The 12,178-nt window shown below is 30.9% G+C and overlaps 2 protein-coding genes across 2 annotated transcripts; both read right to left on the reverse strand.

Moving 5' to 3' along the window:
* Positions 1 to 2,438: 2,438 nt before the first annotated feature.
* On the reverse strand, positions 2,439 to 2,945 carry LOC131597902 (pathogenesis-related protein 1-like). Its single transcript, XM_058870563.1, has one exon. It carries the CDS (start codon positions 2,943 to 2,945, stop codon positions 2,439 to 2,441), a length of 507 nt encoding a protein of 168 aa, XP_058726546.1.
* Positions 2,946 to 6,800: 3,855 nt separating this feature from the next.
* Positions 6,801 to 11,779, reverse strand: LOC131597910 (uncharacterized). Its single transcript, XM_058870572.1, has 2 exons — positions 11,290 to 11,779; positions 6,801 to 7,276 (listed from the first exon to the last, which is right to left on the reverse strand). Exons 1-2 carry the CDS (start codon positions 11,777 to 11,779, stop codon positions 6,801 to 6,803), a joined length of 966 nt encoding a protein of 321 aa, XP_058726555.1.
* Positions 11,780 to 12,178: the final 399 nt, after the last annotated feature.

A 12,178-nucleotide genomic window follows, 5' to 3' on the forward strand; every position in this document is an offset into this window, starting at 1 on the left:
TTCAACTCTAATTTTCTACAAAACTAACATTCATCAATAAAATAAAAACTAAAAAAAATAAAATGGCAAAAAAACCTATATCTTCCTTTATTAATCTTTTAATAATCTTCAAATATCTTCTTCAAATGCTCATTCAATCATAAATATTACACCTAAAAAAATTTAAAACACAAAGAAATAAAATATACCAAAATGAAAATATTAAATAAAATAACATAAAATTATAAAATATTTTTATATTATCTTAAATATTTTACGACTGGGAAGGAAGAGGATGAAATTTAGTAAAATTTGAGAGAATGGGAGAGAATTGGTTAAGAGGAGCTTTTTTGTGTTTCTAGAACGAGAGAGAGGAAGGCTGGGAAGAAGAAGCGTTTTGGGAAAGTTAGTAAACATTTTAGCGACGTGATTTCCACATCGCCACGTTGCGAAATGAAATTCACGTCGCAACAAACCAACGGTTACAAGCCACCTGCTCCTTGTCAGTCAACTCTGGCATTGAAGTTTTTGGGTTTTTGCAATTTTGAGTTGCGACGTGATTTACACGTCACAACTGAATTTTGAAAAATCTAAACTTCCCCACATGTGCATATCTGACGCCAATTGTTTTTCAATTTTTTTTTAGTTGCGACGTGTTTTACACTTCACAACATTTTTTTAAAAATCTTTCTGACTCTCCTCCTTGATTAACGTTACTTTTTATTTTTAAATATTATAAATATGTTGCGACGTGATTTACACGTCACAACTGGTTTATTTTACACACGTGAAAATTACGTCACTATTTCACGTGGCTAGGAAGCACATTCCTTGTAGTGGATGGAGGTGGGGTTGATTTCAGGGTTTCCGTGAATTTGGAGGCGGAGAGGGGTGTTTCGGAGGGAATAGTTCGGTTGAAGGCGGTGTTGGCCAAATTTGGTGGAGTGGGGGAAGGGAGAGATGTTGTTTCATGGAAATTTAATTCCGATGAAGTTTTCTCGGTGGCATCTTGTTACTCTTTTTTGGGAAAAGTTTTCATTCCAGATGGGCCTCCTAACAAGTATGATGGGGTGTATGGGCTATTGTGGAAGGCGGGGGTGCCTTTCAAAATCAAGGCGTTCGGATGAAGACTTCTTCTTGATAGGATTCCGACTAAGGACTGTTTGGTGTATAGAGGTATAAATATACCTTTAGATAATTTAAAGTGGATTTTTTGTGGATATGAAGTAGAAAGTAGAAACCATTCTTTTTTTGGTTGTCGGGTGGTGAAGGCTATTTGGAATGAGATAGCTCTTTGGATGGGTAAAGAGGGTGGTATGGAGGATGGGTGTTTGTCGAATTTTATGAATTGACATTGCTTCTTCCGGGATAAAAAGGTTAAGAATAACAAGGTGGACATCGTGTGGCTTGCTACTAATTGGACGTTATGGTTGGTTCGAAATGGTGTGTGCTTCCGGGAGGAAGATTGGAATTTTAACGATACGGTTTGGAACATTAAGTACATGGTTTGGAAATGGTCTTTTTGCGGGAAAATTACACACTCCAACTGTTCGTTTTATGAGTTCATAAAAGATCCGTTTGTTTTTTTCTAATAAGTTTATTTGATTGTAATTTTCTCTTTTTTGTGCTGATTTTTCTTGTGCAATCAGGTTGGAGAACCCTTAGTTCTCCCTTTCAATATATCTTTTAAAAAAAAAATCTAGATGATGCATGTCAAAAGATAAACTTGATACTCTAATTAAAAAAATACACTCAACCTCAACTTCATCTCTTATATCCCAGATGCATTCTACTTAAAATTTAAAATTTATCCTTATCCTTTTTCACAAGTTATCCAAATGTTTTCCAGGTTTTTTATATAATTCTTGAATTACCTCATTTATGCTTGTTACAGCAGGCTTACTCAACAAAAATGGCACTTTAGACATAATAACCCATCTTCCATCACTCTTTAAATACTCATCTTCCATCCCATCTGACTCCTCATGACCATGCAAAGTAGGATCGTTTGACTCATGATCATGCAAAGTAGCTATTATGTTATGACGTATTTTCCTACTTTATTGTCGAGATTGAAAAGTTTTCTAGCGTTTCCCCGTACACCATCACTGAAGTGTGCCCCTAAACACCACCGCACCACATATTTTACTTGACACTCATTTGTTGATATATCGTGTCGCCGCTAAAAGTATTTCTTGTCTTGCCGTCAAAAGTTTGAAAACCTGATAATCATACAAACATGTATATAACTAAAGAATCCCCAAATTGGAAAATAGAGAGCATCCACATGAATATGAAAGCATGGTTGATAATTTTGATTTATGAAATTGAATTAAAAAAATACCACAAATTAACGTGAGTTGACATGATCATTGTTTTATTATTTGGAGACATTACAACACACAACTTAGTATAAGTTATAAATAAATGATGATCATGATGAGTAAATAATGAAACTCTTAGTATGGTGATTCACTAGCAAAGTTGGCAGGAGGTGTATAAATGCAAGCAACCAGTGTGCCTCCATTATCACATCCCACTTTAGCACATCCAACAGTTTTTGAAGCAGACCAAACCACCTGGACATAATGACGACATTCTCGGTAACATAAGTTTCCATAGTGAAAATAATATGGTTTTTCATCCACCCACAATTTCACCGCTTCTACGCCACTTATGTCCTTCGTGCTCACCGCGATATTCTTTCCGAAAGGGAATATATAACCCTTACCATCGGACACATCCACCTTACAGTCTTTGTGTTGATTAACATATTCCTGGGCAGCTTCAGCGGCAGTGGCATTCCAATGAATATTTGGAATAATGAAACCCTCAAGTGCTACTGCTGATCTTGCTGCGTTGTGGGCGTTCACGTAGTCGTCTGCGGAGTCTTGGCCATGTGCAACCTCACTACTACCAATAATAAGTACTAAACCTAAGATACACAATACATAAAATGAACCCATTTTAATTGACAATATAAAAATTCTAAGTGTTTGGTGAAAATTGTTGATGCTCTAGTCATGTTTTTATATTGATTTTTTTTTGTAACATAAACTTCTTTATTTACATCAATAAATTAATATATAGAAAATTATGAATATTAAGATTATATGTATAAGTATACTCAAAATAAATGTTATATATTTATATATATATATATATATATATATATATATATATATATATATATATATATATATATATATATATATATATATATATATATATATATATATATATATATATATATGGAATATGTATATTTTATACTATATGTAAATTCATAAATTGTCTTTAAATTAAATTAATGTTTGAATTTTCAAAACAAATTAAATGTTTATCATTTATTCATTAATTGTAATTTTTTAAATAGTTGTAGATTTTACCAAAAACATGTAATGAATTATTTTTAACCAGATAAAAATATGAAATGATGTATAGTCAATGTCTCCTTGGTTAATGGATAATAACTAGACAAATAAACTCGTGTCAAAACTATAATTTTAATAATATTAAGGTTTCTTTTGGTGCATAATAGTAACATATCTTATCTCATTTTAGTAATAAGTGAAATATCATATTACGAAAAATTAATTCTAAAACTTATCCTATCATACTTATCCCGTTGAAATTCTTTTCCTAACTAAGAGATGACTTGGAAACTGGTAGGACAAGATTTGACCAGGATTTTGAGTTCATCTTTAAAAATGTATTTTAAATTATAAAATAGTTTTGATATAAACAATAAAAATTAGATAATTAATTAAATACATAGTTTCTTATAATTACTATATTCTATCTAAAATTATTATTTTTAAAATAAAAAAAGCTTATCAACTATTGAAAATAAAATATAAGTTTTTTTTTTGTAATGGTAGTTGTTCTTTATACAATTTCCAATCAAGAAAAAAAAACTGAAACAATTAATCTTTTCCAAATAAAAAATGCTTTTCAACGTCATAAATATTAACTTACAAAAAGTAATAACCAAAAATATTAAAAACCAAAAAATTGGTTCCAAAATTGTTCTGTGATTAAATTGTATCTTTTGTGACCGAATTTCATATGTTTGTCATCTTAATCTACATCATCTTCATAACCTATAAATTCATACTTTAATTTTATTCTATTTATTTTAAATATACATACCTAATATATTTCATTTCTAATAACATTTTGTTTATAATATACACACTTATTATACCTAATATATTTCATCAATTTTTCATTAGCTCTAATCATCAAAATTTAATATTCAATCTATTTTAACAATCTACTTTCAGCTCTAATCATCAATTTTTTAAACCTTCAACTCTAATTTTCTACAAAACTAACATTCATCAATTTTTTTAACATTCAACTCTAATTTTCTACAAAACTAACATTCATCAATAAAATAAAAACTAAAAAAAATAAAATGGCAAAAAAACCTATATCTTCCTTTATTAATCTTTTAATAATCTTCAAATATCTTCTTCAAATGCTCATTCAATCATAAATATTACACCTAAAAAAATTTAAAACACAAAGAAATAAAATATACCAAAATGAAAATATTAAATAAAATAACATAAAATTATAAAATATTTTTATATTATCTTAAATATTTTACGACTGGGAAGGAAGAGGATGAAATTTAGTAAAATTTGAGAGAATGGGAGAAGAAAATTTGAGAGAATGGGAGAGAATTGGTTAAGAGGAGCTTTTTTGTGTTTCTAGAACGAGAGAGAGGAAGGCTGGGAAGAAGAAGCGTTTTGGGAAAGTTAGTAAACATTTTAGCGACGTGATTTCCACATCGCCACGTTGCGAAATGAAATTCACGTCGCAACAAACCAACGGTTACAAGCCACCTGCTCCTTGTCAGTCAACTCTGGCATTGAAGTTTTTGGGTTTTTGCAATTTTGAGTTGCGACGTGATTTACACGTCACAACTGAATTTTGAAAAATCTAAACTTCCCCACATGTGCATATCTGACGCCAATTGTTTTTCAATTTTTTTTTAGTTGCGACGTGTTTTACACTTCACAACATTTTTTTAAAAATCTTTCTGACTCTCCTCCTTGATTAACGTTACTTTTTATTTTTAAATATTATAAATATGTTGCGACGTGATTTACACGTCACAACTGGTTTATTTTACACACGTGAAAATTACGTCACTATTTCACGTGGCTAGGAAGCACATTCCTTGTAGTGGATGGAGGTGGGGTTGATTTCAGGGTTTCCGTGAATTTGGAGGCGGAGAGGGGTGTTTCGGAGGGAATAGTTCGGTTGAAGGCGGTGTTGGCCAAATTTGGTGGAGTGGGGGAAGGGAGAGATGTTGTTTCATGGAAATTTAATTCCGATGAAGTTTTCTCGGTGGCATCTTGTTACTCTTTTTTGGGAAAAGTTTTCATTCCGGATGGGCCTCCTAACAAGTATGATGGGGTGTATGGGCTATTGTGGAAGGCGGGGGTGCCTTTCAAAATCAAGGCGTTCGGATGAAGACTTCTTCTTGATAGGATTCCGACTAAGGACTGTTTGGTGTATAGAGGTATAAATATACCTTTAGATAATTTAAAGTGGATTTTTTGTGGATATGAAGTAGAAAGTAGAAACCATTCTTTTTTTGGTTGTCGGGTGGTGAAGGCTATTTGGAATGAGATAGCTCTTTGGATGGGTAAAGAGGGTGGTATGGAGGATGGGTGTTTGTCGAATTTTATGAATTGACATTGCTTCTTCCGGGATAAAAAGGTTAAGAATAACAAGGTGGACATCGTGTGGCTTGCTACTAATTGGACGTTATGGTTGGTTCGAAATGGTGTGTGCTTCCGGGAGGAAGATTGGAATTTTAACGATACGGTTTGGAACATTAAGTACATGGTTTGGAAATGGTCTTTTTGCGGGAAAATTACACACTCCAACTGTTCGTTTTATGAGTTCATAAAAGATCCGTTTGTTTTTTTCTCATAAGTTTATTTGATTGTAATTTTCTCTTTTTTGTGCTGATTTTTCTTGTGCAATCAGGTTGGAGAACCCTTAGTTCTCCCTTTCAATATATCTTTTAAAAAAAAAAAATCTAGATGATGCATGTCAAAAGATAAACTTGATACTCTAATTAAAAAAATACACTCAACCTCAACTTCATCTCTTATATCCCAGATGCATTCTACTTAAAATTTAAAATTTATCCTTATCCTTTTTCACAAGTTATCCAAATGTTTTCCAGGTTTTTTATATAATTCTTGAATTACCTCATTTATGCTTGTTACAGCAGGCTTACTCAACAAAAATGGCACTTTAGACATAATAACCCATCTTCCATCACTCTTTAAATACTCATCTTCCATCCCATCTGACTCCTCATGACCATGCAAAGTAGGATCGTTTGACTCATGATCATGCAAAGTAGCTATTATGTTATGACGTATTTTCCTACTTTATTGTCGAGATTGAAAAGTTTTCTAGCGTTTCCCCGTACACCATCACTGAAGTGTGCCCCTAAACACCACCGCACCACATATTTTACTTGACACTCATTTGTTGATATATCGTGTCGCCGCTAAAAGTATTTCTTGTCTTGCCGTCAAAAGTTTGAAAACCTGATAATCATACAAACATGTATATAACTAAAGAATCCCCAAATTGGAAAATAGAGAGCATCCACATGAATATGAAAGCATGGTTGATAATTTTGATTTATGAAATTGAATTTAAAAAATACCACAAATTAACGTGAGTTGACATGATCATTGTTTTATTATTTGGAGACATTACAACACACAACTTAGTATAAGTTATAAATAAATGATGATCATGATGAGTAAATAATGAAACTCTTAGTATGGTGATTCACTAGCAAAGTTGGCAGGAGGTGTATAAATGCAAGCAACCAGTGTGCCTCCATTATCACATCCCACTTTAGCACATCCAACAGTTTTTGAAGCAGACCAAACCACCTGGACATAATGACGACATTCTCGGTAACATAAGTTTCCATAGTGAAAATAATATGGTTTTTCATCCACCCACAATTTCACCGCTTCTACGCCACTTATGTCCTTCGTGCTCACCGCGATATTCTTTCCGAAAGGGAATATATAACCCTTACCATCGGACACATCCACCTTACAGTCTTTGTGTTGATTAACATATTCCTGGGCAGCTTCAGCGGCAGTGGCATTCCAATGAATATTTGGAATAATGAAACCCTCAAGTGCTACTGCTGATCTTGCTGCGTTGTGGGCGTTCACGTAGTCGTCTGCGGAGTCTTGGCCATGTGCAACCTCACTACTACCAATAATAAGTACTAAACCTAAGATACACAATACATAAAATGAACCCCTTTTAATTGACAATATAAAAATTCTAAGTGTTTGGTGAAAATTGTTGATGCTCTAGTCATGTTTTTATATTGATTTTTTTTTGTAACATAAACTTCTTTATTTACATCAATAAATTAATATATAGAAAATTATGAATATTAAGATTATATGTATAAGTATACTCAAAATAAATGTTATATATATATATATATATATATATATATATATATATATATATATATATATATATATAGTATATAATCCTTGCTTAAAAAAAATCTGGTATTCGAATAAAGTTTTAATAAATATTTGAATTTTCCTATATATATATATATATATATATATATATATATATATATATATATATATATATATATATATATATATATATATATATATATATATATATATATATATATGGAATATGTATATTTTATACTATATGTAAATTCATAAATTGTCTTTAAATTAAATTAATGTTTGAATTTTCAAAACAAATTAAATGTTTATCATTTATTCATTAATTGTAATTTTTTAAATAGTTGTAGATTTTACCAAAAACATGTAATGAATTATTTTTAACCAGATAAAAATATGAAATGATGTATAGTCAATGTCTCCTTGGTTAATGGATAATAACTAGACAAATAAACTCGTGTCAAAACTATAATTTTAATAATATTAAGGTTTCTTTTGGTGCATAATAGTAACATATCTTATCTCATTTTAGTAATAAGTGAAATATCATATTACGAAAAATTAATTCTAAAACTTATCCTATCATACTTATCCCGTTGAAATTCTTTTCCTAACTAAGAGATGACTTGGAAACTGGTAGGACAAGATTTGACCAGGATTTTGAGTTCATCTTTAAAAATGTATTTTAAATTATAAAATAGTTTTGATATAAACAATAAAAATTAGATAATTAATTAAATACATAGTTTCTTATAATTACTATATTCTATCTAAAATTATTATTTTTAAAATAAAAAAAGCTTATCAACTATTGAAAATAAAATATAAGTTTTTTTTTTGTAATGGTAGTTGTTCTTTATACAATTTCCAATCAAGAAAAAAAAACTGAAACAATTAATCTTTTCCAAATAAAAAATGCTTTTCAACGTCATAAATATTAAGTTACAAAAAGTAATAACCAAAAATATTAAAAACCAAAAAATTGGTTCCAAAATTGTTCTGTGATTAAATTGTATCTTTTGTGACCGAATTTCATATGTTTGTCATCTTAATCTACATCATCTTCATAACCTATAAATTCATACTTTAATTTTATTCTATTTATTTTAAATATACATACCTAATATATTTCATTTCTAATAACATTTTGTTTATAATATACACACTTATTATACCTAATATATTTCATCAATTTTTCATTAGCTCTAATCATCAAAATTTAATATTCAATCTATTTTAACAATCTACTTTCAGCTCTAATCATCAATTTTTTAAACCTTCAACTCTAATTTTCTACAAAACTAACATTCATCAATTTTTTTAACATTCAACTCTAATTTTCTACAAAACTAACATTCATCAATAAAATAAAAACTAAAAAAAATAAAATGGCAAAAAAACCTATATCTTCCTTTATTAATCTTTTAATAATCTTCAAATATCTTCTTCAAATGCTCATTCAATCATAAATATTACACCTAAAAAAATTTAAAACACAAAGAAATAAAATATACCAAAATGAAAATATTAAATAAAATAACATAAAATTATAAAATATTTTTATATTATCTTAAATATTTTACGACTGGGAAGGAAGAGGATGAAATTTAGTAAAATTTGAGAGAATGGGAGAAGAAAATTTGAGAGAATGGGAGAGAATTGGTTAAGAGGAGCTTTTTTGTGTTTCTAGAACGAGAGAGAGGAAGGCTGGGAAGAAGAAGCGTTTTGGGAAAGTTAGTAAACATTTTAGCGACGTGATTTCCACATCGCCACGTTGCGAAATGAAATTCACGTCGCAACAAACCAACGGTTACAAGCCACCTGCTCCTTGTCAGTCAACTCTGGCATTGAAGTTTTTGGGTTTTTGCAATTTTGAGTTGCGACGTGATTTACACGTCACAACTGAATTTTGAAAAATCTAAACTTCCCCACATGTGCATATCTGACGCCAATTGTTTTTCAATTTTTTTTTAGTTGCGACGTGTTTTACACTTCACAACATTTTTTTAAAAATCTTTCTGACTCTCCTCCTTGATTAACGTTACTTTTTATTTTTAAATATTATAAATATGTTGCGACGTGATTTACACGTCACAACTGGTTTATTTTACACACGTGAAAATTACGTCACTATTTCACGTGGCTAGGAAGCACATTCCTTGTAGTGGATGGAGGTGGGGTTGATTTCAGGGTTTCCGTGAATTTGGAGGCGGAGAGGGGTGTTTCGGAGGGAATAGTTCGGTTGAAGGCGGTGTTGGCCAAATTTGGTGGAGTGGGGGAAGGGAGAGATGTTGTTTCATGGAAATTTAATTCCGATGAAGTTTTCTCGGTGGCATCTTGTTACTCTTTTTTGGGAAAAGTTTTCATTCCGGATGGGCCTCCTAACAAGTATGATGGGGTGTATGGGCTATTGTGGAAGGCGGGGGTGCCTTTCAAAATCAAGGCGTTCGGATGAAGACTTCTTCTTGATAGGATTCCGACTAAGGACTGTTTGGTGTATAGAGGTATAAATATACCTTTAGATAATTTAAAGTGGATTTTTTGTGGATATGAAGTAGAAAGTAGAAACCATTCTTTTTTTGGTTGTCGGGTGGTGAAGGCTATTTGGAATGAGATAGCTCTTTGGATGGGTAAAGAGGGTGGTATGGAGGATGGGTGTTTGTCGAATTTTATGAATTGACATTGCTTCTTCCGGGATAAAAAGGTTAAGAATAACAAGGTGGACATCGTGTGGCTTGCTACTAATTGGACGTTATGGTTGGTTCGAAATGGTGTGTGCTTCCGGGAGGAAGATTGGAATTTTAACGATACGGTTTGGAACATTAAGTACATGGTTTGGAAATGGTCTTTTTGCGGGAAAATTACACACTCCAACTGTTCGTTTTATGAGTTCATAAAAGATCCGTTTGTTTTTTTCTAATAAGTTTATTTGATTGTAATTTTCTCTTTTTTGTGCTGATTTTTCTTGTGCAATCAGGTTGGAGAACCCTTAGTTCTCCCTTTCAATATATCTTTTAAAAAAAAAAATCTAGATGATGCATGTCAAAAGATAAACTTGATACTCTAATTAAAAAAATACACTCAACCTCAACTTCATCTCTTATATCCCAGATGCATTCTACTTAAAATTTAAAATTTATCCTTATCCTTTTTCACAAGTTATCCAAATGTTTTCCAGGTTTTTTATATAATTCTTGAATTACCTCATTTATGCTTGTTACAGCAGGCTTACTCAACAAAAATGGCACTTTAGACATAATAACCCATCTTCCATCACTCTTTAAATACTCATCTTCCATCCCATCTGACTCCTCATGACCATGCAAAGTAGGATCGTTTGACTCATGATCATGCAAAGTAGCTATTATGTTATGACGTATTTTCCTACTTTATTGTCGAGATTGAAAAGTTTTCTAGCGTTTCCCCGTACACCATCACTGAAGTGTGCCCCTAAACACCACCGCACCACATATTTTACTTGACACTCATTTGTTGATATATCGTGTCGCCGCTAAAAGTATTTCTTGTCTTGCCGTCAAAAGTTTGAAAACCTGATAATCATACAAACATGTATATAACTAAAGAATCCCCAAATTGGAAAATAGAGAGCATCCACATGAATATGAAAGCATGGTTGATAATTTTGATTTATGAAATTGAATTAAAAAAATACCACAAATTAACGTGAGTTGACATGATCATTGTTTTATTATTTGGAGACATTACAACACACAACTTAGTATAAGTTATAAATAAATGATGATCATGATGAGTAAATAATGAAACTCTTAGTATGGTGATTCACTAGCAAAGTTGGCAGGAGGTGTATAAATGCAAGCAACCAGTGTGCCTCCATTATCACATCCCACTTTAGCACATCCAACAGTTTTTGAAGCAGACCAAACCACCTGGACATAATGACGACATTCTCGGTAACATAAGTTTCCATAGTGAAAATAATATGGTTTTTCATCCACCCACAATTTCACCGCTTCTACGCCACTTATGTCCTTCGTGCTCACCGCGATATTCTTTCCGAAAGGGAATATATAACCCTTACCATCGGACACATCCACCTTACAGTCTTTGTGTTGATTAACATATTCCTGGGCAGCTTCAGCGGCAGTGGCATTCCAATGAATATTTGGAATAATGAAACCCTCAAGTGCTACTGCTGATCTTGCTGCGTTGTGGGCGTTCACGTAGTCGTCTGCGGAGTCTTGGCCATGTGCAACCTCACTACTACCAATAATAAGTACTAAACCTAAGATACACAATACATAAAATGAACCCATTTTAATTGACAATATAAAAATTCTAAGTGTTTGGTGAAAATTGTTGATGCCTAGTCATGTTTTTATATTGATTTTTTTTTGTAACATAAACTTCTTTATTTACATCAATAAATTAATATATAGAAAATTATGAATATTAAGATTATATGTATAAGTATACTAAAAATAAATGTTATATATATATATATATAGTACATAATCCTTGCTTAAAAAAAATCTGGTATTCGAATAAAGTTTTAATAAATATTTGAATGTTCCTATATATATATATATATATATATATATATATATATATATATATATATATATATATATATATATATATATATATATATATATATATATATATATATATATATATATATATATATGGAATATGTATATTTTATACTATATGTA

Source organism: Vicia villosa, linkage group LG1 (assembly GCF_029867415.1).
Source record: "Vicia villosa cultivar HV-30 ecotype Madison, WI linkage group LG1, Vvil1.0, whole genome shotgun sequence".
NCBI classification, from domain to species: domain Eukaryota; kingdom Viridiplantae; phylum Streptophyta; class Magnoliopsida; order Fabales; family Fabaceae; genus Vicia; species Vicia villosa.

Bases quoted from the DNA above. Each gene is read 5' to 3' on its own strand.
- LOC131597910 (XM_058870572.1), bottom strand. From the start codon at position 11,779: ATGGGTTCATTTTATGTATTGTGTATCTTAGGTTTAGTACTTATTATT. The intron at 7,277-11,289 runs GTGAATCACCAT...TGTGTATCTTAG, and splicing joins ACCTCCTGCCAACTTTGCTA to GTTTAGTACTTATTATTGGT.
- LOC131597902 (XM_058870563.1), bottom strand. From the start codon at position 2,945: ATGGGTTCATTTTATGTATTGTGTATCTTAGGTTTAGTACTTATTATT.